This window comes from Chelonoidis abingdonii, chromosome 7 (genome assembly GCF_003597395.2).
Source record: "Chelonoidis abingdonii isolate Lonesome George chromosome 7, CheloAbing_2.0, whole genome shotgun sequence".
Classification (NCBI taxonomy): Eukaryota; Metazoa; Chordata; order Testudines; family Testudinidae; genus Chelonoidis; species Chelonoidis abingdonii.
The window spans coordinates 2,058,924-2,084,394 of record NC_133775.1 but is presented as its reverse complement, the minus strand read 5'-3'; the positions used below and the strand labels follow the sequence as shown (position 1 = coordinate 2,084,394).

General features: G+C 52.7%; 1 protein-coding gene across 6 annotated transcripts in view; it reads right to left on the bottom strand.

Moving 5' to 3' along the window:
- Positions 1-2,643: 2,643 nt before the first annotated feature.
- ST3GAL3 (ST3 beta-galactoside alpha-2,3-sialyltransferase 3) overlaps positions 2,644-25,471 on the bottom strand; it is a 425,585-nt gene continuing 402,757 nt past the window's right edge. For all 6 annotated transcript variants that reach the window (XM_075067555.1, XM_075067560.1, XM_075067557.1 and 3 more), the window contains one exon: positions 2,644-3,539. In XM_075067555.1, the coding sequence (XP_074923656.1) occupies positions 3,450-3,539 (90 nt within the window). In that variant the 3' untranslated portion in view covers positions 2,644-3,449. The remainder of the gene's footprint in view (positions 3,540-25,471) is intronic.

Sequence of the window (25,471 nt, the reverse complement as noted above, 5' to 3'; positions counted from 1 at the left end):
GCTCCCTTGTCTGTCCATATCCATCCGTTGTCTCTTGGCTTCACTTAGATCGGGACAGGGATTGTCCTTCTATTCATTTTGTCCAGCACCTACCATAATGGAGCCCAGGCCCATGACTGGGGCTGCTCAGCATTACGCTGATCTGAATCAGCAGCAGCGCAGCGGCAGTGCCCGGGCGGGAGCAGGGCAGGCTGGCAGGGCTACAGTCTGCCAGTGTCTGCACCTGTTACGGATCAAGGGATCTGAAGGTGGCAGGAAGGGTGTGCATGAGCATCGCTCACAAAACCCATTTAGAACCACGCTGAGGGGCAACTTCCCCTGGGGCCCCTTCCTCGCACACATACCGGGGCTGCGGCTGGTTTGCTCCAGCACTGAAAGGATCAGGGGCCAGCGTCGTTACACAGTCCAGAGCAGCAGAGGTCTTGGGGGACTGATCACCGCTCTGAGAAGGATCAATAGCAGGGCACTATGCAGGTGACCCAGCTGAGGAAGTCACTTTCCTTCCTCACATCCCTGGCCTGGCAACTTGCACATCTAGAGGGGACGTTTTGCAAAGAGCTGCCCTGGTTGCAGCAGGAACTGGTCTGAGGATGTGCTATGGCCGGTGTAATACAAGAAGTCAGACAATCGCTGAGGGAGGGAAGGGGTCCAGCACGCAAGCCTGTTGTGTAATACAAGCAGCTCCTCTCCTCTGCTCCACTGCCACCTGCCTGGCACAGGTGTGAGGAAAGCATCTCCTGTGGCTGGCTGGCCAGCAGTGCCCACTGCGGGCCCTGAGCCAGCTCTCTGCACCTGCACTCCCCAGCTGGTGGGACCTGCCCTACCGCAAAGGTAACAACAACGGCACTGACGTGACAGAAGGAGGGAAGTGAGTCTGGTCCGGCCTGGAGAGCACGTGGACAAACCTCCCAAGCTCCCAGGGCGAGTGCTTCCCACTCTGCTGTAGCACATGCGGAGGGAGGATGCACCTGGAGCTGCCCTGAGCCCCTCTGAGCAGGGCAGGCGGAGGGAGCAGGAGGGCTGGGCTGGGGACTCTGCCCCACCTACCAGAGTTGCTTTGGATGATTGGGAAATGTAGTGTGAACTTGTGTGTGTGACATTTACTGAAACACAATCCCTGGGCTGAATGGAACAGGAAAAACAACTCAGGAGAATATTCAAACGAGCTCCCACCACAGCACAAGCTCAGTGTCCTGCAAACTCCTTCGAGCAGCAGCATGGGGAGGGATGGACTGAGAGCCAGAGGCAAAAGAGGAAGCAGGGAGGCTTAGACAAACAGACCCAACCTCCAGAGAGGAGCAGGAGAGGACCCCCAGCTGCCTTGTCTCTGAGGGACTGGAGCAGGGCCAGGGCTCTGCAAGCTGTTCAGAGAATACATGCTGGGAGCGGCCCGGACACAAAGCCGAGGTGCTGTCCCAAGAGTGGGAGCTGCAAGGAGATGGCTCATTTCCCCTGCACTGATCTGAGCAGGCAGCGCGTGCCCGCGAGCACAGAAGTGCAGCACTGCCGAGGGCAGCCCATGCCAGCACCCAACGCCATGTTTCACCAGGCCTGTGCCAGGCATCGCCTCTACCCCCTGCAGGTGACAGCGCCTACTGCACTAGCCCCTCACACAGCTCAACTCGCCCATTGCTGGTTCTGTCTTCTGACCCAGGCAGCATGTCCTGCGCTGGCAAACCTCCCTCGCCACATTTACGGGCCCTGCCCAAGGAAAGGCTGGAGGAGCAGGAGATGAGCTGTAGGCTTTGGTCTGCTTCACGTGCCCCTTGTCCTGGGTTAGTTACACATCCTGGACCCGCGTTCTCGCTCTGCAATCCAGAGCAAGACCCTGACCCTTCTGGAAACGAATTACAGGGACCCCTACGGCACCTTCTCTGCCTCGGGTTTGTGACCTCTGCACGGCCTCCTCTCCAGCACCCAAATCAACCAGCACAAGAAGTGAAGCTGGCAGGAGAAGAAGAGTGGGGCCAGGTTATCCCAGACCAGTAGCCAGTCCATTTCTGCCCTGAGGCTCAGATCCAGAGCACACGCTGCCGCATAGCACAGCCTGATGTATTCACATTACAGTACAGGAGGGAAAGGTTAGTTACATCGCTCAGCGTCCATCCCCTCCCAAGTGCCCCCCTCTTCTGCACAGACACAGAATAACTGAGGCCAGCTCTCGCCTCACCCAGCCGGTTGCTTTGCTCAGTCTATTGCCACCTTCTCTGCAGAAGGGACAGAACCCAAATGTGCAAATACTGCATGCCAAAGCCACGCTGGCAAAGCGACGGACACACTTGTACCCCGCTGAGAGCAGCGGCCCAGCCACATGGGAGCAGCCAGGAAATAAAAAGTGAAATGCCCGGAGAGGAAACGAGAAGTGAAGGTTTCCAGTCAGGTCGCTCCCCTGCCCCTTGCCAGGGGGGTCCATCATCAAGGAGTCATTAGCAGGGAACAAGACCAGGTGTGGAACATAAAATTAACCCCGCTGTAGCTGTCTGCTGCTGACCACTGTGAAGCTTTGGATTGCAACATGAACTCTGACTTCCCTCAAAATAAATTATCTCTCTCCCCACATAAAAATAAAGTATGACATTGTTGAGAAACCCTGGTACCACTGAACAGAGATCCACCTGCCCACGGCGCGCTGCCCGGCCAACGTCCCTCAGCACCAGGCAGGGTCCTGTCTGCCACTCCTCCAGGACACAAGGCCGAGGAGGCACTTGGCTCCTGGCTCCAGCTCAGGTCAAGGCAGAGCCAGGGTGGGGCAAACAGCTGTGGAAAATGCAGCTGGATAAATGGCAGCTCCAGCTCCTATGCAGGAAGCAAGGAAAGTGCAGAAAAATAAACCCATGCTCAGCTCCCACACCAGCCTGGGTGGAGAACAGCAGAAGGCCATAGTCCCTTTAAATTATAGCAGCACCAACAGGAGTGAAGTCATGGACGGAGTTGTTTTCCCAGGGCAAGGACTGAGGCCAGGAGCTGCGGGCTGCGTGTGGGGAGGCCTGGCTCCTGCTGGAGGTGGGCACAAGGCAGTCTTCGCTTTGTACCATGATATTATTAGCATGATTCAACATTTCTTTTAAAAATACTACTTTGTACATTCAGGCAGTGCTGCCCCAGCCAGCACCGCTCCTGTTTGGCACGCTCTGCTGTGTGTCACTGACCTGTCTTCCCGTCTCTCCTCAGGCTTTTCCAGTGAATTCTAGACACAAAAGTTCTATCTGCAGAGCTGAGGTCAAAAACCCGCCCTCAGCCCCACCCCCAGCTCTCCCCTGCCAGCCCCACGAGGGATGCAGCAGGTGCAGCACTAGTGCCAACTGGAGATCCGGGAAGTCTCTCGCAGAGCACCTGTGCATTTCTTGTGTTTCCTTTGAGTTGGGATTCCTGTGTGGCTCTCCCACTGCCTGCTTCCTTGGCTGTAGCATGCGTCTCTCGCCTCCCTCCGACGCGGGGTTTGGGACAACTCAGATTCCACTGGTGAGGTCGGTGATGACTCGGGCTTTCACCAGCTTCCGCAGGAACTCCTTCTCTCGTTGGATGTTGTGCGTCCAGGACTGAAAGGAAGAGACGAGAAGTGAGTCACTCTCCTGCTCAGTGTGCATGTGTGCACCCCACACTCACCTCCCGCCAGCAGCCGCCCTGAGCTCTGCCTGCACAATCTTTTCACGCCAGCACCTTCCAATACCAGCTAACAAACTGGCCTTTCAACCTTCCTCACCGACACACGTCCTGCCTTAGGCAGCAGCAAGGCAGACACTCCGCCATGCCACGAATGCATTCCGGAGAGCCAGCCTAGAAATGAGCCCGATTCCCTATGCAGCTGTCTACAAGCCAGGGACCTCCACCACCACCATGCAGCTGGAGGAGCTCCATCCTCAGGGACAGGCCCAGATGTTTAAAACCTGGCTGTGCCTCTTCTCAGGGCATTTCCTCTACCATAGACACAGAGTTTCTCTCTGACAGCAAGGCCCAGGCGTGTGACGATCCTGAGAGCCTGTCTCAGGGAAAGAATACCGATCGTGGCTGCCAGGCCAGTACGAGCATAGCCAAAGCAGCAATGAGCCGGAGGCAGGGGGCTGCACACTGGCTGAATGGCGTTAGGGAGGGCACTGAAGTGGGGACAGGGGGCTCTGGCAGAAGGAAGCTGTGATGAACTGGGAAAGTTCGTGTTTTCTTTGAATACTATGTGGGTGCCTGTGACGCAGCAGGGAGAGGGGAGTATTGACCTGGGAAGATTGCAGGGGAGTTTTGCTGGGACTGTCTGCACTGGGGAAGGGAGACTTTCCTTGAGACCAGAAACCTGAGTATGTAACATGAGAACCAGGAGGGGGGTTGGATCCAGGTGACACCTTTGCCCGGGAAATGGACAAAGACTGGAGGAGGAGCTGGGGGGAGTGGAGGTAGTTGGCTGGGGGGGCGTGTCATGGAGTCCCTGGGTGCTGTTCTGGAACTGCTCCCCACAAAGCCAGGCAGGACTTTGGGGAGCCTCCTCTCCCTTGGAGCAAAGTGTCTCCAGGGCAAGAAGCTCACACGGCTTCACCTCCTGGGTCTCTCCTTGGAACATTCAGCATCCTCTGCCCCTCCGTGCGCTCCCCACAGCGAGCTCACCCAGGCAGGGTCCTGGGGAAACCACAGGGTCCTGCACCCTCACTTTGCAGTCAGATGTGACTCTCAGCCAGCCAGCAAAACAGAGGTTTATTAGATGACAGAAACACAGTCTAAAACAGCTTGTAGGTACAGAGAACAGGACCCCTCAGCCAGGTCCATTCGGGGGCCCAGTGAGCCAGACAACCCTGTCAGCACTTCACTCCTCGTCCCCAGCCAGCTCCAGACTGAAACCCCCTCCAGCCCCTCCTTCTCTGCTGAGTTCCTGGGCCAGGAGCTAACCTGACCTCTTTGTTCACCTTTAGCTATTCTCTTTCAGGGGGGAAGGGCCCTGGCCATTTGTTGCCAGGATACAGAGTGTCGGCCATTTATGCACACTGGAGACTTAAAAAATGCATAGGGGAAACTGAGGCACCCACACAGTATTCACAGTCCCACTTTGTCACAGGTTTCTTTCAGTTTTTGGGCTGGCAGGGAAGAGGCAGGGAACCTCAAGTCAGGGTTCTAAACTCCTTGCCCCCAGAGGGACTCAGCTGAGGGGCCCTGGTTGTACGTACAAGTCCTGTTTGGGACTGTGTTCCTGTTGTCTAATAAACCTTCTGTGTTACCGGCTGGCTGAGAGTCCCGGTGAATCGCAGGAAATGGGGGGTGCAGGGCCCTGACTCCCCCACACCCTGTGACAGGAGGTCCCTCAGAACACAGACACCTACCAGGAGCAGGATCCATGGGAGGCCTTGCAGACAGTCAAATCCCCCTCTCTGACAAGAGCTTTGCAAATCAACAGGCTAATTTAAAGCTAATCCTTCACTTTACAGGCTGCCAGTGCAGAATGGATGAAACCTGATCCAGGATTCCTGAAACAGCCACTCTGCTGCAAATGCAGGCCTGGCTCTGGCCCCTCGTCAGGGGCCATGCAGATGTCCTGTGGCCATGGGGAAAGGGACAGCGCCTGCAGAGAAAATCTGTTTCTGGCCTGAGTCCAACACATGCGGCTCTCAGGGACACGGTGAGCCTGGAACAACATCAGGATTCCTAGCCACGTCCCCTGCTCCCACACGTGGCCCTCAGCCAGAACAGCCTGCTCCTTACGCACTTGGCCAGGTCGGAAGGGTCAGCCAGGCATCCCTCTGGGGCTAGCAGGGTGCACAGGACAAGAGTTGTGCTGTGTCTCCCTCTGGTGTAGAAAGGATCCAGCCCAGAGCCCAGCTGAGGGGCCCTTTGGGAAGGGAGGGGGGAAGGCACCCTGCGTTTGGTGCTGTAGCAAGCAATTGACAGACAGAAGGGCAAGTGTTTTCACACACGCAGAGGAAGGACATGTGGAGACCCAGGCTCAGGGCAGTGGTGGCTGCTGCCCCGGGGAAAGCCCAGGGCAGCTCGACTGACCTCAGGGGAAAGCAGCACCTTCCACCCCATGCTCCAAGCCCTCTCTGCTTGGACTGAGGCTGTGGGGCGGCGGCTCACCAGTGCTGAGCTCATGCAAGGTGGCCTGGCTTGGGGTCCACTGCTCTGGGGTGGCATACTCCAGTTCTGATGGCTGCTCTGGATCTCGGGGGCTAACAATGAGGAATGGCCCAGAATGCCTCCGGGACAGTCGCTGACCAAATAAACAATACATTCAAGGAACATGCCTTGTAAACTGAAATGACTTCTCTGAGAATGGAGATCACCAGCTCGGAGACCATCATGGGGTTGTTCATTCCCCCAGAAAGCTTGTGGTCTGTCTCCTAGGTCTCCCTCCAGAGAGGATTTGGCTGAGCAAGCAAGTGCATGGAGACTCCCCTGGAGTTAATAGCACCATAGAGAAGTTAAGGGAACAGGCTATGCCCCCCTACCCCCATCAATCCCTCCCAAAACAATAGCTCCTTCTGCTCCCGCAAACCCTGCCCAGAACTCCAGGAGCAGCCAGACCGGGGCAAAGCCGTGACCCACACCCACCACAAGGTGCACAGAGCTTCACAGGGGCAGACACGCACTCCCACCTCCCCTCCCCTCCCCAATGGCAGGCACCCACACCTCCCTCCTCTCCCCAGCACCAAGGCAGAAACTCACTCCCTCTCCCCCTCCCCCTCCCCCAGGGGCAGACACCTATCTCCACTACGGCCATACCCTACTGTTTGAAGAGGAAAAAATGAAATGCAAGATGCCCTTAAGAATCAACGCCTCCTGAGCCCCTGGTTGAGTTAGAGAGATCAGAGTCTGTGCAGGGCCTCAGCATCACAGCACACAAGGTAAGAGGGCATGGACTGGGGCAAGCTGTGACCAGTCTCCTGCCAACTATTCCGAGCTCTCCTACACACGGGTTTCACTTCCAGCGCTTCACACAAGCAGCAGATATTTCTAAGCTGGGGAGAGTGAGGGACAGAGGAGGGAAGTGACCTGCTCACCCAGCTGGCCTGTGGCAGAGCCAGGAGCAGAAGCTGGGTTCCCAAAAACCAGGCCAGCGCTCTGTCCACTGAGTCACGCGGGCTCTGATGCAGAGCTCAAACGTATGTGCAATAACCTTCCTGGAATTGCCTCTCTCATCAAGTCACCTCTGAAATGGCCAGTTTACCATCTCACTGGTGTCAGGCTGTGAGAAACAGTGCCCGAGGTGTGCATGGAGTGCTGGGGGCGTTGACTGGGCTCGCTCCTCCTGGGTGTCTTCTTTCTGCACCGTCGAACCCATAGGATTCTTCTGTTGTGTTAGCTCACTACAGCCTGGCCGGGTCCCTCAGCATGCACAGAAACTGGAGAAGCAGCCAGCTCTGGCCAAACCCACTTTCTGAAATGCCAGGCACTCCCACAGAGCACCCCTTACACTGGCACCTAGGGACGCCCTGTCCAGAGGCAACAGCACAGTGGAGCTGGGATTTGAGTGCAAAGCCTCCCAGGCCAACCTCAGCCCTGGGGAAAGGCCAGTGAAGGCAGGAGAGGGGCACTCTGACCACGGGTGAATCTGGCTCCCAGTTTCAAGGACCCTTCTTGGACAACCTGTAAGCCTGGCATGGTCAATGGCTACTTCCAGCAGCAGCTCCACCTGGCACTAAGAGGCCACATCACTGAGATCCCAGCTTGCGTGTGGAGCCAGTGCGCTGGTGGCTGTGGGGCTACAACTACACAACTGGTGGTTGAATATCAAGTCACAGCAGAAGCGATTCCCTCATAGCGAAGAGCTCTGACCCACACCAGGGCTGGCAATTCCAGAGCCTCCAATGTGGTGCAGCCACCACTGCTTCAACGTGGTGCTGCTCCACAAAGACTTTTCTCCATGGGACTCTTCTGCATAGGTACAGGCAGGAGGGGTGAGGTTACAAATTACAGGAGAGGGACTTACTCCCACTGACAGACCCAGCTTAGCCGGCACGTACAAATGTGTCCCACAGTGGGTGGGAGAAAGATGTGGGGTCAAACTTTCCAAAGTGCCTAAGATACTTAGGTTCCTAATTCACTTTTTCAAATGGTATTCAGGAGCCCAAGACTTTCAATGCCCTTGGGCTCCTCAGTCACTGGAGCGATTTGGAAAAGGTAACCATTGCTGCTCTTCACACAGAAGCAGGGTGGCCCAAGGATCAGCTACACTTTGGCAGGTTCTGGTGGAACCAGGCACTCCATGGGCTCTCACTGAAGGGCTGCAGAATCCAGCAGTGATACGAACAAACACGTGGAAATGGCACATGTGCCAGCGGGGAGCTGGTTACGATAGGACTTAGAAGAATGTTACAGGTGAGGCATCTGCCAGTGGGGCTCACAGAAGGGAGGACATAAGGGAAAGCTTTCTGCATTGCACCAAGTTACAGGGCACCTGATGTCACCCACTGCCAGGTGCCGTCTGGTGACCACATCTGGGGATTAACTCCACTCAAGGTCTGCTGCCCCCTCCGTGAGTTTCTTATGCTGTATCCTCGCTCGCTCTCCAGGACATGCAGTGCTCTCTCGTATAACTGCACTCTGGCCAGGGCACTACGTGTTCTCCTGTTTCTGGGGCATCAAAGTCTCAATACACAAGTTGTCTCAGGCCATCTTCAACACCATTGTCCAGCCTGTACCACTTCCCCAGGGGCTGGTAGGGTAACCCTGGCCTGTCCTCTAGTCCAGGTTCCAACTCAGCGACCTTCTAATCAGCAGTCACAGTCTGCTCTGTCTTAAACCCTGCTGCCATTCTCCTGGGCCTTTTCCTACACTGTCTTCTCTCAGGCTTCTTCTTCAATGTCCTTCTGGGTAAACCTTCCTTCAGGGCCTGGATCCCAAGGGCTTCTACTCTTCCGCTAGCTTTCTTCCTGGCCCTCTCTAATGACCAGAAAGTGAGCACAGTCTTCCTCACTGTAGCCCCTCCCTGCTGTGTAATGATGCTGGTTCTGGCAGGACCCAACTGAGAGTGCCAATTCAGGACCAATTGCTCCAACAGGGCAGTCACAGCCCAAGGCTGGGGTTTTTCCACCTCTAAGGCAAACCAAACCAGCCAGACAAAAGGACTTCAGTTTCACCCCACTGGCTAACTACAAGTCACACAAGCAATTTCCTTAGACACTCCAGTATCCCCACCAGCGCCACTCATTATGTGGTGAACGGTTATGAAAACCAATAACCAGTAAAAGAAAAAGGTTCTCCTGATCCCAAAGGACAAAGCCCACGACCCAGGTCAATATACACCTCAGATCTTACCCACAAATCACGCTGGTGCCAATCCTTTAGAATCTAAAATCTAAAGGTTTATTCATAAAAGGAAAAAGATAGAGATGAGAGCTAGAATTGGTTAAATTGAATCAATTACGTACAGTAATGGCAACGTTTTTGGTTGACGCTTGTAGCAGTGATAGGATAAACTGTAGGTTTAAATTAAGTTTCTGGAGTACCTCCCCAGCTGGGATGGGTCATTTCCTACAAACAAAGCCTGTTTGTAGCAAAGTCCCTCCAGAGGTAAGAAGCAGGACTGAAGACAAGATGGAGATGAGGCATCAGCCTTTTATAGTCTTTTCCAGGTGTAAGAACCTCTTTGTCACACTGTGGAAAATTACAGCAAAATGGAGTCTGGAGTCACATGGGCAAGTCCCTGCATACTTTGCTGAGTACAAGGCGTATCTGCCTTCTCTCAATGGGTCTGTTGCACAGCTGATGGTCCTTAATGGGCCAACTTCCTGGTTTTATACCAGCCCCGCTGTTCCTTCTCTGCTGAGCTCCATCATCACTCAGGGGGTGCTTAGGTCACCTCACTGCCCCCAGCAGTGGCCTGTCCGGTTAACTGGCCCCTTCCCAGCCTCACGAACCCTTTCCAGGTCACCAGTGTGGGTGCAATACTACGCTTCATAGTCTTCTATTGTTATGATATAAATATAGTACAACTGAGATGTGTTTTGTGCAAAGTAAGTCCTGTGAGGTGTCCCTGGAAAGGTTCTGATTTGCTGAATACAATTATCTTATTTGTATGCCTGTATGACTATGTATCAAGTACAAAAGTGTTTGCACCTGGGGAATGCCCACCAGACAGAATGCAATCAGGCTGGATGGGCCATTAGGGAGAACAATAGGACTTCGAAGATGCTAATCTCCCACCTTCCCGAGAAGCTTCCTGGGAGGCTTTGACATGGCAGGGTCATGTGACCATGTCACCTGGTACTGGACTCTCAAACCAAAGTGCCTCTGCCAAGGGAACAGGCTCTCCTCCAGTCCAATTCTATCCCTATCGTCTACCTCCATTCTGACCTCTCAGCGCCTCCAATGTCTACACCAGGGGTCTCCAAACTTTTCTGATCGCAAATCCCTATCAGTAAAAAAGTGTTCAGCATGCCGCCCCCGCCGGCTCTACCATTTTCTCCAAAGGGGGGGGGGGAGAAGCCGCCTGGACTCTCGCCCGAACTGCCGAAGCAAAAATAAATAAATAAATAAATAAAACTGCTCAGACTTCTGCCCAAACTGATGAAGAAGGGGAAAAAAAAGAAGCGCTTCTCCTGCCACGCACCCCCAAGGATCCTATTGCACACCCCCTTTGGAGACCACTGGTCTACAGCCTTGGGGTTATCCTTGACCCTGGACTTTCCTTTTCCTCCTACATCTCTAAGGCTGCCTGCCAGCACCTCTGCGGCGTTGCTAGGTTCATATCAGACACTGCTCCATAGCTGCTGAATGCTTTGTCCTGCCTCAGTCACCTCTCCCCTATTTGCCAGCATGGCACTTTAGCTGAAGGTACTCAGGCTACATCTACACTAAAGGATAAATTCGAATTAGCTTAAACTGATTTTATAAAACAGATATTATAAAGTTGATTGTGCGCGTCCACACTAGGCACATTAATTCGGTGGTGTGTGTCTATGGTCCGAGGCTAGCGTCAATTTCTGGAGCGGCGGACTGTGGGTAGCTACTGTAAAATAATGAGATCAATAACGTCGATTTGTGTCCACACTAACCCTAATCCGATATAGTAATATCGATTTTAGCGTTACTCCTCTCGTTTTGTAGGAGTACAGAAATCGATTTAAAGAGCCCTTTAAATCGATATAAAGAGCAGTGTAGTGTGGACGGGTGCAGCATTAAATCGATTTAACGCTGTTAAAATCGGTTTAACAGCGTAGTGTAGACCAGGCCTGAAACAGGGAAGGAAGTAGGTTCTGAGCTCTGGTCTGTTGGGAAGAGATGGAATTTTCCCTCACAAATCATCTTCCTATCACAGAAACTACTAACGACTTCAACGTCTTTAACCGTTTGGAGGCACAATTACTGTCTTGTAGAGAATGATGGTCAATTAATGTGACTGGAGACAGGGGATCTGGTTGTTTGTATTATACGTATTTTACCAGCCCAGCTCCTCACACCAGCCTAAGTCTCTCTCTCTCTCCCCCCTAACTGGGTCCCCAGTTACATATGTGCTATCTTTACACTAGTGAGTAATCCTATTGAGTTCAATGGGGCAACTCAATGCCTAGAGCCAAACTCTGCGGGTTTGCAGGATCAGGATTAAAGATGACCAGCAAAGGGGGTTTAAATAATTCGTTTTTGTGCCCTTCTTTCTTCTTCTGGTTTGTGTAAAAAAAGTTTCTTTTAAAAATCTTAAAAACTAAAGAGCTTGTTTTTTAAATTCTGCTTTGCCCATTATAAATAGGAACTGCTAACTCCTGCTCTCACCTGGCTCTCCTGGAGTTGTGCCTTGGCAGCACCCATTGTAGGTGGGGAGAAGGTCTGAAATCCAGTCTCCCTTGTCCATCAGGCAGTGATGTGAAAGAGACGTTTAAAACTTGTCCGGCCCCTTCCCCCAAGCACCTGCAGCTTCTGGCCTCTTGTGACATCCTAATCACTCTAGCTCTCCAGTTGCCATAGTGTCTTCTAGGCAATGTAAGTCTTGCCTGGAGACTCAGCAATGCCCAGACAGGCCTGGACTTGTGCTCCCCAAGCACATGGGACTGAGAGTCTAAAACTGAACATAGGGGCCCCATGTCTAGCTTTTCTCCTGCCCCCATCTATCCTGCAAGCAACAAGGACACTGAAGACTTGAGACTCTTCCCTAAGAGATGAGCTGCTCAGGGCTTCTGTGTTTGTAAGAATGCCTAGAGGGAGACAGAACACACAAATCAGAACCTGAGATATAATGTCAGTAAGATTTGCAGGTCGATGCATGCTCTGCTGGAAACAAGCTCCACAGGAACCGACAGGTGTGAGAGTGAGAGGTATGTAAAGCCAAAATTATCCAACAGATGCACTTATAGGCCACAGCTCCCAAGGGTGTAATCCACTGTCCAGAACGTATCCATCCCTTTCCCTCAACTTCTTCAACCAGGCCGCAGAATTTGGCTCCTCCACCTAAAAACCCTCTGAAGTAGCAGCAGGTCCAGCTCCTCAGCTCTGCTGATCAGCTGGTGATACCCATCCAGAGGTTCGGTGCCTCCCTCCTCCAGCTCCCACCAAGTGATGATGCAAGCAAATCCTGCAGGATATCCCACAGGAAGAGGGGTCCCCCTGCAGGGCTCTCCCTCACAACATGAGGGGGGAGGGATAGCTCAGTGGTTTGAGCATTGGCCTGTCAAACTCAGGGTTGGGAGTTCATTTTTTGATGGGGCCATTTAGGGATCTGGGCAAAAATCTGTCTGGAGATTGGTCCTGCTTTGAGCAGGGGGTTGGACTAGATACCTCCTGAGGTCCCTTCCAACCCTGATATTCTATGATTCTATGGCTCTCCCTGCATCCTCCACAGGTCTGGAGACAGCATGCTGGAGGTGACTTCTGAGTGGGCAGGGGAGATGGGTACACAGGATCTCCTACACACACAGATCCCCAGGGCACCCCCCACCTCAGAGTACAATTCAGACCAGTGAGTTCCTGTTTGACCAGCTTAGAACAGAAGCCCAAGCCTGGGTCTTCCTCTACATCTGCACAGTGACTGTCCAGCAGCTCAGCAGTGTCCATGTCTTGCAATAGCTGCCATTAACAGAGATTGTATTACCAGAATGGGACCAGCCACTCTGTTGTGCAGTTTGTTGGAAAAGAAGAATCAAAAATACCTCGAGAACTGCTAAGCCCCGTTGTAGCTGCAATGCTGTTTCTGTTGTGTGGCTTTGTTAGTCTGTTATTCCTTGGGGGCTGAAGAAGTCCTTTAAGCAATTATGGCTGAGACAGGGTTGGGACCTGATATTTGCTTGACTGAGACAGTGTATTGTTGTAAATCAAGCTGTGAGAATCAGGGGGCATTATCCAGTACTCCAGACAATAGAAGACTCTCAATAAACAGTAACTGGAGCAAGTGCATCTTTAGAGACATTTATTAGTTTTCTGAGACAGTCTCGTTTCTCCTGCTTTCAGTGTTGTAAGATGATTGTTTGCTCAGGTTCAGCTGGATCACCGTCAAGACGAGTTTATTAGTTACATGTTTTCAATCTTTTAAAAATATTTGTATATGAAATGAAATCAAAATAATCCAGCTGTTTTATAATGGGATGAAAATGCTTCAGATTACCCCCTGGGCTGAGCCGAGGGAGAGAGCAGCCCTGAGCTGTGAAGATATTGGACAAGGTGGCGAGTGGAAGCAGTGGGGTCTCCAGGAGGAAATGCATGGAGGTAGAGGGATGGAATCCTGGCTTTTAAGGTGATGTTAATAGGGTAAGGCCAGCTCCTCCAGTGCTGGACAGGTCACCAAAACCCTCTCTATGACACCTTGCTGACTCCCCCCAACAGGGTTTCTTCTTATTCAAAAATGCATCGTCTGGTCTCATGCAGAAAGCTGAGATTTCTGGTGCCATCCTGTTGCTTACTGCAGTAGCAGTGTGAGATGAGAAAGTGGCAGAGGAAAAAAAAGTCTAGAATGAGCCAACCCTGTCAAGAGCTCGGGAGCGCTGCAAACAAGGTTTGCTGAAAGCCTGCAAGACATTCCAAACAACATGGACCCTAAGTCCTAGCCAGAACTATTAGCAAAAGAAATTGGGATTGAAACATGAGCCCCCTGGATGGTACTGCAGGTAAAGCTCATACAGATCATACACAACCTTCCATGTCATCCCCAGGAGGAGACAATGCCAAGCAGCACCAAAATTCTGTGAAGGCCTGGGCTGCCAGGGACACCTTTGAATGGGACACACTCTGGTGGGGACCTGGCTGACCCCCAGCAGGAGTTTAAATGGACAGCTGAGCAGCAGCAGGCTTTCACTCTGAAGTTTCTCACATATGATCACATTTCCTTGTGAACTGAAGTGAATTCCACAGTCAGCCTCTCTTGCCTGCTAGAGAACTATACAGCCCCAGGGAAGTCATTAACCAGAAGGCCTGTGCTCTGCTAGAGTTACCAGCAGCACTGGTGCTACACAAGAGGCAACCACAGAGCTCATCATCAGAAATATTCAAGACCACCAGAAACCATTGTGGAGATGGCTGGCCCTGGCTTCACTGTCCTTTAAAGCATGCCTGCCAGCACAAAAGGGACTAGGAAAAGCAACCCTTTCTTAGCAGATCCTCAGCTATGCTAACCTGTCTTAGCTCCATTAAAGTCAATCTCCCTGCTGTGTGGAGGGAAGCAAGCTCACCTATGAGGAAATTAACTCTCAGGCCTTCAGGAGTTCTCTCAAGCTGACCCCTCGTGTTCTGCTCCACAGGGATCCTCGCTGGGCAGCTAAACTGTCCTAAGGGGCACATGAGGAATAAGTTCAGTGGTTCCAAACCCAGACTTCTGCCTGGAAACATACAAAGAACTCTCGGATGGCCGAGAAACCACAGCATTCAGGTGTCCTCAGCCGTTCCTTCTGGTGGCAGGGCATGCAATGTTCGTACAGCCATACAGGACACTGGAAGACACGATGCAGGGAGAAGCCTTCTGCGCACAGATAACAGTGCCTCCCTGGACATTGAGGGACCATGACACATTGTCCCATGAGGAAAGCAGAGACTGAGCAAGTGTACACACTTGTTCAGACTGTGATTCACCTCTTCTGTACAGCTCCATGCCACTCAGCATGGAAAATTATCCCCCACCCAGCAGTGAGCCAATGAGTGTCTTTCACTGGCCTTTTTGTGTAATCAGAACCAATTCCTTAGAGATGAGTCACTGGGCTTTTGGGGGTGTCCAGAGAGATGTCAAGTAGGCATCTCATGTAAATCAGTGACACACCTTGTGGTTGGGAAACGCACACTGTAGCCTGCAGGCCTGTTCCCCTCCAGACACAGCACAATGAACAGTCGGTTTGATGGACATTCCCAAAGAGATTTTCTCTCTCTCTCACATGCTCACACACACAGGTGGGAGAAAGTTTGTATTTACGTTCCCTGTAAGAATAACAGTGGTTTCGGGGAGGAGCTCTGTGATGAACTAGGAATGTTCTTAATGTTTTCTCTGAATACTGTGTTGGTGCCTCAGTGTCCCCATGGCAGTTCTTAAGTATCTGGCAGAGCAAAGGGCCAGTGCACCTAAATGCCTGACACTCTGTCTCCTAGCAACTGATGGCCTGGGCCCCTCCCCTGCAAAGCTGCCAACTGAAGGTGTTGGAGACAAAGAGATCAGGTGATCTCCTGGCCCGGGAAAGGGGCTGAGCAGAGAGGAGGGGCTGGAGGGGGTTGTTAGTCTGGAGCTGGCTGGGGACGAGGAGTGAAGTGCAGACCTGGGGGTCTGGCTCATTGCCCCCAGAATGGACCCGGCCGAGGGGTCTGGTTCGCTGTATCTACAAGCTCTGTTTTAGAGCCTGTTCCTGTCATCGAATAAACTTCTGTTTTACTGGCTGGCTGAGAGTCACGTCTGACTGCAAAGTGGGGGTTCAGGACCCTGTGGCTTCTCCAGGACCCCAGCATCATTCTGCAGCTACTAACTGGTGCTTAGACACTGTAAAGGTTTCACAGTCTTTTACGCTGGAAGAGACCTCCAGTGGGGGCTGTCCCAGGCCAGTCCTCCGCACCAGGCCCAAGCCCATAAGAGGGGATCCAGGCCATCCTCTGATACCCCCACAGCTTTGAATCAGCCTCAGATTGGATCAGCACATTGTTCACTGCACCTTCAGAGTTGCTACGGACGATTTGGAATAGCACTAGGCCCAAAGCAGACCCTGGCAGGACCTCTGGAACGGGGCTCACAGCACGCCTCCTTGTGTCTGGACACGTTGCTGCCCCTCCATTGGGTTCTCCCTTGCTGCTCGGTGGTCACTCTGCAATAGCCTCTCGTCTGGTAACTTGGCCCTCTGACTCACCAGAGAGTCCACCCCTTCTGGGGTTACAATGTGCACCAGGGAACTGTCCAAATGCTGTTTCCAGGGAGGGTTCAGCCCCTCCTTGGGCTCTGTGCCACTCTACCAGAGGCTGATGGGTGAACCAGCTCACCCGCTACACCAGGTTCCAGCCCAGGGACCTAGAACCAGCAATCTTGGTCTGCTCCTGTTTCCCTGGGCTCCTTCCTACCAAGCCTCTCTATCTTCTCTCGCCTTGTGCTGGGTTTCCCACAGGAGCCGACTCTATGCCCTGTGGCTGCTTCAGCCCCTTCTAGCTCCTTGCCAGACTCCTTTCTCCAGGACAGCCCTCAGGGCTCACTCTGCCCCGGACTTACTCCTTGTCCCTGATGATCTCCCTCATTCTGGGGACTGACTACGGACTCTTTCCCCTGCAGCCGCTCTCTGCTTCCAGCTCCCTGGCTTTATAGGCTGCCCCAGCTGAGCTTCCTTTTCAGGTAACCCCGCTCCTCCCTTTCTCAGGCTGCCGTTAACCCCGTGATACCCCATCCCAACCCCACCTCCAATATCTCCCCACAACCCGTTATCACACCAAAGGGGCCCTTGTCGAGCCACATGCAGTCTCAGTTGATATTGGTATTTAGCCTCCCTTAGTGCTTTCCATTTGCAGATCTCAAAGTTCTTTGAAGAGAGGGACACTGAGGTGCAGTAAATTGCCCCAGGCTGTATGGGAAGTTTGTGGCAGAGCAAAACGAGAAGCCAGGTCTCCAGACTGCAGTCCCTTGTTTTAGCAATCCCAACTTCATTTCAGTGGCCGACTGGCAGAGCAAGGAGGGACAGGAAATTGTCCTCGGACTCATTTAATCCTAGGCTTTATGGCTCTGCCTTATGCACAACTCAGAGGAATTCAAGTTTCACTGGTACACTCCACCCACTCAGCATGGCTACTTCAGGGGGTCAGCTCCAGGCTCTCTGGAGAGCCCGTTTTAGAGACACACTCTGCCCAAGTCAGTCCAGAACAAACATGGGAGGCTCTTTTCTGTGACATGCCGAAAGTCCTGTAGAACGGACCTGACACTCGCTCCAGTGTGCCTCAGTGTTAACACATTACTACCCTCAACTATGTTCTAAGAGCCACACACGAAGTCCCTCCCCCGCTCCCTACGCTAGATTTCCTCCCATTTCTGCAGAGCTCTGTTAAACTAAAAACAGTTAGTAGACAAATGGCTTCAATACAGCAAACTCCATGAACTGCTCCTCCAGGTATGGGACGGGCTGGGCCACAGGGACAGTATGGGAAGGGCTGGGCCACAGAGGCCCACAGGCAGAGCTGAAGTAAGCACACTTGATGCTCTCGGTCTGTGGGATGAAGCCTCCGCGAGGACACAGTAACGACTGGCAGAAACAAGTCTCACTTGGACCTCAGCTTAGGCTGTTAGTTCTAAGAGTAGCATTTTGCACAGGCTATCAACATGGCAGGTTGGGGAAAGCCTTCTGATTGGGAACAACATATTGGTATCTTCTCTGAACGCTGTCTTCAGCCGACATCCACTATTCAGTTTGGTCAACCCCAGCCTGTAAGCTCTATGAGGGACACAGCAGCAGGCACAATCCAGGCAACTGTCCCCTTCACTGTCCAGCTTTCTCCCCAGGTGACTAACAGGCACCAGCTACCATGACTATTAACATGAGAGGAAGAAATGCAATCCACCTGCCTCTCTTCAGATTCCACAATATCACAAACCATTTGTCATGGGGGCAGGCAAGGAGGCTCGTGGGGTATCAATTATTGACAGTTGGGAGCAGATGCCTTTTCTTGTAACAAGGAACTGAAATGTATGAGGAACCTGTGTGTGAGGTGAGGATTAGACTGGCAGCCACATATCGAATAACCACACTCCAAACAGAACAGGACCCTATCTACAAAGATCAGATGTGAGCAGCTCGTGGTCCTTCAGGACTCTCACCAACAGCCCCAGCTTGGAAAGAAATCAGAATAAAATGGGGATTCATGATGCTTTGATTGGTGATGAAATTACCAGGCAGCAGGTTTCAAACAAAACCAAGTAGGGCTGTCAAGTGATAAAAAAATTAATTGCTATTAATCGCACTGTTAAACAATAATAGAATACTATTTGTTTAAATATTTTTGGATGTTTTCTACATTTTCAAATATATTGATTTCAATTACAACACAAAATAAAAAGTGTATAGTAAAAAGCAACAGAGTCCTGTGGCACCTAATAGACTATCAGATGTATTGGAGCATGAGCTTTCGTGGGCAAATACCCACTTCGTCAGATGCATGTAGTGGCAATTTCCAGAGGCAGGTATAAATATGCAGGCAAGAATCAGTCTAGAGATAACAAAGTTAGTTCAATCAGGGAGGATGAGGCCCTTTTCTAGCAGTTGAGGTGTGAACACCAAGAGAGGAGAAAAAGATAGTTACTCACCTTTGTAACTGTTGTTCTTCGAGATGTGTTGCTCATATTCATTCTAGTTAGGTGTGCGCGCACCCCGTGCACGATCGTTGGAAGATTTTTACCCTAGTAACACTCGGTGTGTCAGCTGGGTCGCCCCCTGGAGTGGCACCGTTATGGCGCCGGATATATACCCCTGCCGATCCAATGGCCCTTCAGTTCCTACTTGCTGGCTACTCCGAAAGAGGGGAAGGAGGGCGGGTTTGGAATGGATATGAGCAACACATCTCGAAGAACAACAGTTACAAAGGTGAGTAACCGTCTTTTCTTCTTCAAGTGCTTGCTCATATCGATTCCAATTAGGTGATTCCCAAGCCTTACCTAGGCGGTGGGGTCGGAGTGAGACGTTGCGGAATGCAAAACGGCTGAGCCAAAGGCTGCATCGTCTCTGGACTGCTGAACCAATGCGTAGTGTGAGGCAAAGGTATGAATGGAAGACCAGGTAGCAGCGCGACATATTGCCTGGATGGGGATATGGGCCAGGAAAGCAGCAGATGAGGCTTGCGCCCGAGCAGAATGGGCAGTGAGATGGCTAACCGGAATGTGAGCCAATCAATTCATAGCATGTGCGGATGCAGGATGTTACCCAAGATGAAATTCGTTGGGAAGAGATCAGTAGGCCTTTCATCCGGTCTGCAACAGCTACAAAGAGCTGAGGTGACCTTCGGAAAGGTTTGGTTCTCTCGATATAAAAGGCGAGAGCCCTGTGGACGTCCAGGGTGCGTAGCTGTTGTTCCCGATGCAATGGGTGCGGCTTCGGGAAGAAGACTGGGAGGAAGATGTCTTGATTGACATGAAAGGTGGACACCACCTTAGGGAGGAAAGAGGGGTGTGGTTGTAGCTGTACCTTGTCCTTATGGAATACCGTGAGCGGGGGGGTCCGCTGTCAAAGCCCGCAGCTCAGATACTCGTCTTGCTGAAGTAATAGCGACGAGGAAGGCTGTCTTCCAGGAAAGGTACAGCAGCGAGCAGGTAGCCAGTGGCTCGAAACGAGCACCCATAAGCTTGGCTAGCACCAGGTTTAGATCCCAGGTAGGGGTCGGGTGTCTGACTTGAGGGTACAAACGCTCCAATCCCTTGAGGAGCCTTGAAAGTACAGGGTGAGAGAAGATTGATTGGTCATTTTCCCCTGGGTGGAAGGCAGAAATGGCTGCCAGATGCACCTTTATGGAAGAGACCGCTAGGCCCTGCTCTTTTAGGGACCAGAGGTAGTCCAGGACCATAAGGAACAGACACCTGTCTGGGGACTAAGTAATGCTGAGCGCACCAGCAGGAGAAACGCTTCCACTTGGCGAGATGTGTCATCCTAGTGGAAGGCTTCCTACTACCCAAGAGCACCTGTTGGACCGAGGCAGAGCGATGCAACTCAGACTGGCTCAACCATGCAGCAACCATGCTGTGAGATGAAGGGACTGCAGGTCCAGATGGTGAAGCCTGCCGAAGTCCTGTGTTATGAGGTCTGGCCAGAGTGGCAGGGGGATCGAGTCTGCCACTGAGAGGTTGAACATGATGTACCAGTGCTGCCTCGGCCATGCTGGAGCAATCAGGATCAGGTGGGCGCTGTCCCTGCGGAGCTTGAATAGGACTCTATGTATGAGCAGAAACGGTAGGAAGGCATAAAGTAGGTGCCTCTTCCATGGGATCAGGAATGCATCTGAGAGGGAGCTCGGGGAGCGTCCCCGGAAGGAGCAGAATACCTGGCATTTCCTGTTCTCTTGGGAGGCAAAGAGGTCTATGTGGGGAAATCCCCACTTCCAGAAAACACAATGGATGACGTCTGGACGAATCGACCACTCATGAGACAGGAAGGATCTGCTGAGGTGATCTGCCAGCGTGTTCTGGACTCCTGGGAGAAAAGACGCTACCAATTCGATCGAGTGGGCTATGCAAAAGTTCCAGAGGTGGACGGCTTCTTGACAAAGGAGGAAGGAGCGTGCTCCGCCCCGCTTGTTTATGTAAAACATGGCCGTTGTGTTGTCCATGAATATTGACACACAACGGCCTTGGAGATGGTTTCGAAACACCTGGCATGCTAGACAGACCGCTCTCAGCTCCCCCACATTGATGTGTAAGGCCAGTTCTTGGGGCGACCAGAGGCCTTGAGTGCGAAGGCCCCCGAGGTGGGTACCCCAACCCAGAGATGACGCGTCAGTAGTCAGGGCCATCGAGGGTTGTGGTGGGTGGAATGGCATCCCTACACAGACTAGAGTGGGGTTCAGCCACCAGGTTAGGGAGCCCAGAACCTTCCTGGGGATAGTGAGCACCGAGTCTAGGCTGTGCCTGTGTGGTTGGTATATTGAAGCAAGCAGGTTTGGAAGGGACGGAGGCGTAGCCTGGCGTGCTTGGTCACGAAGGAGCAGGAGGCCATGTGACCTACTAGGCTGAGGCAGGTGCGCACCGACGTTGTCGCGAAGGTTTGAAGACTTTGGATTATTGAAGCCATTGCTTGAAAACGCGACTGCGGGAGGCAGACTCTGGCCAGACTGGAGTCCAGAACCGCTCCGATGAAGTCTATTCTCTGCATGGGTGTCAGAGTAGACTTTTCTGTGTTGATCATGAGGCCTAGGCTCCCGAAAAGGTCTGTGACGATGTGCAGGTGCTGTGATACTTGCAACTGGGAAGTCCCTTGAATGAGCCAATCGTCGAGATACGGGTAGACATGTACCCGACGACCCCAGAGGGAGGCGGTGACTACAGCCATGCATTTTGTGAAGACACGCGGAGCTGTAGAAAGGCCAAACAGAAGTACAGTGAACTGAAAGTGTTGTGGTGGATAGACTGCGATGTGGAAATATGCGTCCTTCATATCGAGGGTGGCATACCAGTCTCCCGGATCCAGGGACGGGATAATGGTCCCGAGGGATACCATGCGGAACTTCAGCTTTGTCATGAATTTGTTGAGTTCTCGCAGGTCTAGGATCGGTCGTAGACCTCCCTTTGCCTTGGGGATTAAGAAGTAGTGGGAATAGAACCCCTTGCCTCTCATGTCCTCTGGCACCTCCTCTATGGCTCCCATGGCTAGGAGCGACTGGACCTCTTGTAAGAGGAATTGCTTGTGAGAGGGGTCCCTGAAGAGGGATGGGTAGGGAGGGTGAAAAGGCAGGGTTGAAGCAAACTGGAGGTGGTATCCCCCTTCCACTGTGTGCAGGACCCAACGATCTGAAGTTAGCTGGGACCAGGCAGGGAGGAATTCGGAGAGGTAGTTGAAAAAGGGAGGAGAAGGATCCGGTAGGGTAACTGGTGGGCTGTCCTCAGGCGTCCCATCAAAAGTTCTCCTTGGGCCCCGCTGGTGGTTTAGGGGGCACCTGATTTTGAGCTCCTTGAGAGCTAGATTGTCTCTGGCGATTCCCCCTGCCATGCCTTCTGGTAGCATCCTGACGCAGCCTAGGCTGGGCATAAGGACGGTGTGGCTGGGGCCAAAAGGTTCTACGTTGGGTCACTGGCGTATACATACCCAGCGAGCGCATTATAACGCGATTGTCCTTCAGACTTTGCAACCTGGCGTCAGTCTTGTCTGAGAAAAGGCCCTGGCCTTCGAAGGGTAAATCCTGAATGGTTTGTTGCAATTCAGGGGGAAGGCCTGATACCTGGAGCCAGGAGATATGCCTCATCGTTACTCCAGACGCCAGAGTTCTGGCTGCAGAGTCCGCTGCATCCAGAGGGTCCTGGAGGGAGGTTCTTGCTACCTTTTTACCCTCCTCAAGTAGGGCCGTGAATTCTTGACGGGATTCCTGGGGAAGGAGCTCCGTAAACTTCCCCAAGAACACCTAAGTGTTAAAGTTATACCTACTTAGGAGGGCTTGTTGGTTTGCCACCCTAAGTTGGAGGCCCCTGGCCGAGTATATTTTGCAGCCTAGGAGGTCCATACGCCTAGCCTCCTTTGACTTAGCAGCCGGGGCTTTCTGACCGTGACGCTCCCTTTTGTTCACTGACTGGACAACTAGAGAGCAAGGAGGTGGGTGAGTGTAGAGATATTCAGACTCCTTTGAGGGGACCATATATTTCCGCTCTACTCCCCTTGCTGTAGGTGGAATTGAAGCTGGGGATTGCCAAATGGTGTCCGCATTAGCCTGTATGATGTGGATGAATGGAAGAGCGACTCTAGTAGGTGCATCAGCCGATAGGATGTCCATGAATGGGTCCTCTATTTCAGGGACCTCCTCCACCTGCAAGTTCATATTCTGAGCCACTCGCCTCAAAAGGTCTTGATGGGCCCTGAGATCAATTGGTGGAGGGCCTGAGGAGGATGTCCCCGCCACCGCCTCATCAGGCGAGGAGGAGGAGGAGGAGAGGCCCGGGACCAAAGGGTCCTGTGGTGGCTCCTGTACTTGAGGGGCATCATCTGCATCAGGTGGAACCTCAGTGACTGCAGATGGTAATGGAGCCTCATCCATGCCCGTAGCGGGGGGCAGCTTACTGTCGCCTCTGGTACCCAGTGTTCTGACGGGCCAACCGTTGAGCCACTGATGGTGCACCTTGGGCTTGGTGGTATGTCCACGATGTCCAGAAGGATCAGCGATGAGGCCCTTGCTCGTGGCTCTGTCTCTCTGGGAATATGTGGCTGGGGACGTCAGAGTCGCGCTCCTGAGGATAGGATGCACTACTAGCCTGTGATGAGACCGATGTGTGTCTCGAAGGCCATGGCAGTGCCGACAGACCCTGGGAGGGTGCCACTGTTCTCGACGCTCGAGCCTGGGGCGGTACTGGGGAGCGGTACCGAGAGCTATAACGGTACCGCGAGGGAGACCGAGACCTTCTACCGTACTGGTGCTGGGAGGTCGACCGAGATCTTGAGTCCCTTCGTCTGGAGTGACTTCGGGATACACAGTGCCGAGATCGGTGCCATGAGTCAGATCGGTACCAGGAGTATCTGTCTGGTGAATGAGATGTTGAAAGGTGCTGCGAGAGCGACCGGTACCGCGATGGAGAGCAGTGCCAGGACAGCGAGTGGTGCCGGGAGCAGGAACAGCGCCATCGAGAGCATCTGTGAGACCATAATCTTGAATGACGTCTCTCTGGTGGACCAACGGAAGGTGGCCTTACCAGGGCCAGCTTGCCGATGGAATGTATGACCCGCACCGGTGCTGCCGGGAGTTAAGGCCGCGTTGACTCCGTCATTGCGATGAGCTCCCTTGCCGTGGAGAAGGTCTCCAGCGTAGAAGGGAAGGCAAGCTCAATCACAGCATGAGCACCGGACTCAATGGCCCTTATGGGATCGGAATCGATGGTACCGCGCTTGGCGGAGCTGCAATCTGTGGTGCCACAGTCGACGGTGCTGTGGCAGATGATGGTGCCGGACGAACCATCTTGGAAGAGCGCTCCTTCCGTGGAGCAGAAGTTGAAGCACTATTTTGCTTCCTGGGTCTCGGGGACAAGGAGCGGTGCCTAGCAGATGTTGGTGCCGGCAAGGGTCGGTGCCGGGACTCCTCCTCTGTACTGGAGCGGTCTGGGGCCGGAGGGGTGCTCCTTACAGAAGCAGTCTGTTGGGCGCTCGGAATCGACACTGCAGGACTAAGTGCCGACTCCATGAGGAGCTGTTTCAATCGAAAGTCTCAATCCTTCTTCGTTCTTGGTTTAAACGACTTGCAGATGTGGCACTTATCAGCAAAGTGGGATTCCCCTAGGCACTTGAGGCAGGAGTCATGGGGATCCCCTATTGGCATTAGCTTTTGGCACGCCAAGCACGGTTTGAATCCCGGTGCCTTGGGCCTGGGCCCACATTGGGGTGGAGGAAAGGGGCTAATCCCCGATCCCCCCTTAAACGATATACACTAACTATAAAGACAACAACTACAAGAACTCTAACTATACACACAGTAAACAGCAAAGAACTACGAGTAGCTAGGGATGTGGAGATCAGCAAAGCCGCGCTCCACTGTTCCAACGACCGTCACGGGCGGTAAGAAGGAACGGAAGGGCCGTTGGGTCGGCAGGGGTATATATCCAGCGCCATAACGGCACCACTCCAGGGGGCGACCCAGCCAACCCACCAAGTGTTGCTAGGATAAAAATCTTCCGACGAATGTGCACTCAGAGCGGGCACACCTAACTGGAATCGATATGAGCAAGCACGTGAAGAACTGGTTTTGTAGTTGACAAGCCATTCACAGTCTTTGTTTAATCCTGAGCTGATGGTGTCAAATTTGCAGATGAACTGAAGCTCAGCAGTTTCTTTTTGAAGTCTGGTCCTGAAGTTTTCTTGCTGCAGGATGGCCACCTTTAAATCTGCTATTGCGTAGCCAGGGAGGTTGAAGTGGTTCTCCCTACAGGTTTTTGTATACTGCCATTCCTAATGTCTGATTTGTGGCCCATTTATCCTTTCCGTACAGACTGTCCATTTGGCCGATGTACATAGCAGAGGGCTTTGCTGGCATATGATGGCGTATATTTACATTGGTGGGACGTGCAGGTGAGATGAACCAGTGATGTTGAGCTGACTGGTTAAGTCCTGTGATGGTGTCGCTGGTCTGTAGATATGTGGCAGAGTTGCATCGAGGTTTGTTGCATGGACTGGTTCCTAGTAGAGTTACTATGGTGTGGTACGTGGCTGCTGGTGAGAAACTAAGGTGTCGGTGTCTGTGGGAGGACTGCCTGCCACCCAAGCCTGTGAAGCAAGGGATCATTGTCCAGGATGGGTTGTAAATCACTGATGATGCATTGGAGAGGTTTTAGACTGTAGGTGATGGTCAGTGGGCTCTTCTGTGGTTCTTCTTGGGCTTGTTTGCACCAGGAGGCTTCTGGGTACATGTCCTGGCTCTGTTGATCTGTTTTCCTTTTCCTTGTGTGGGTATTGTAGTTTTG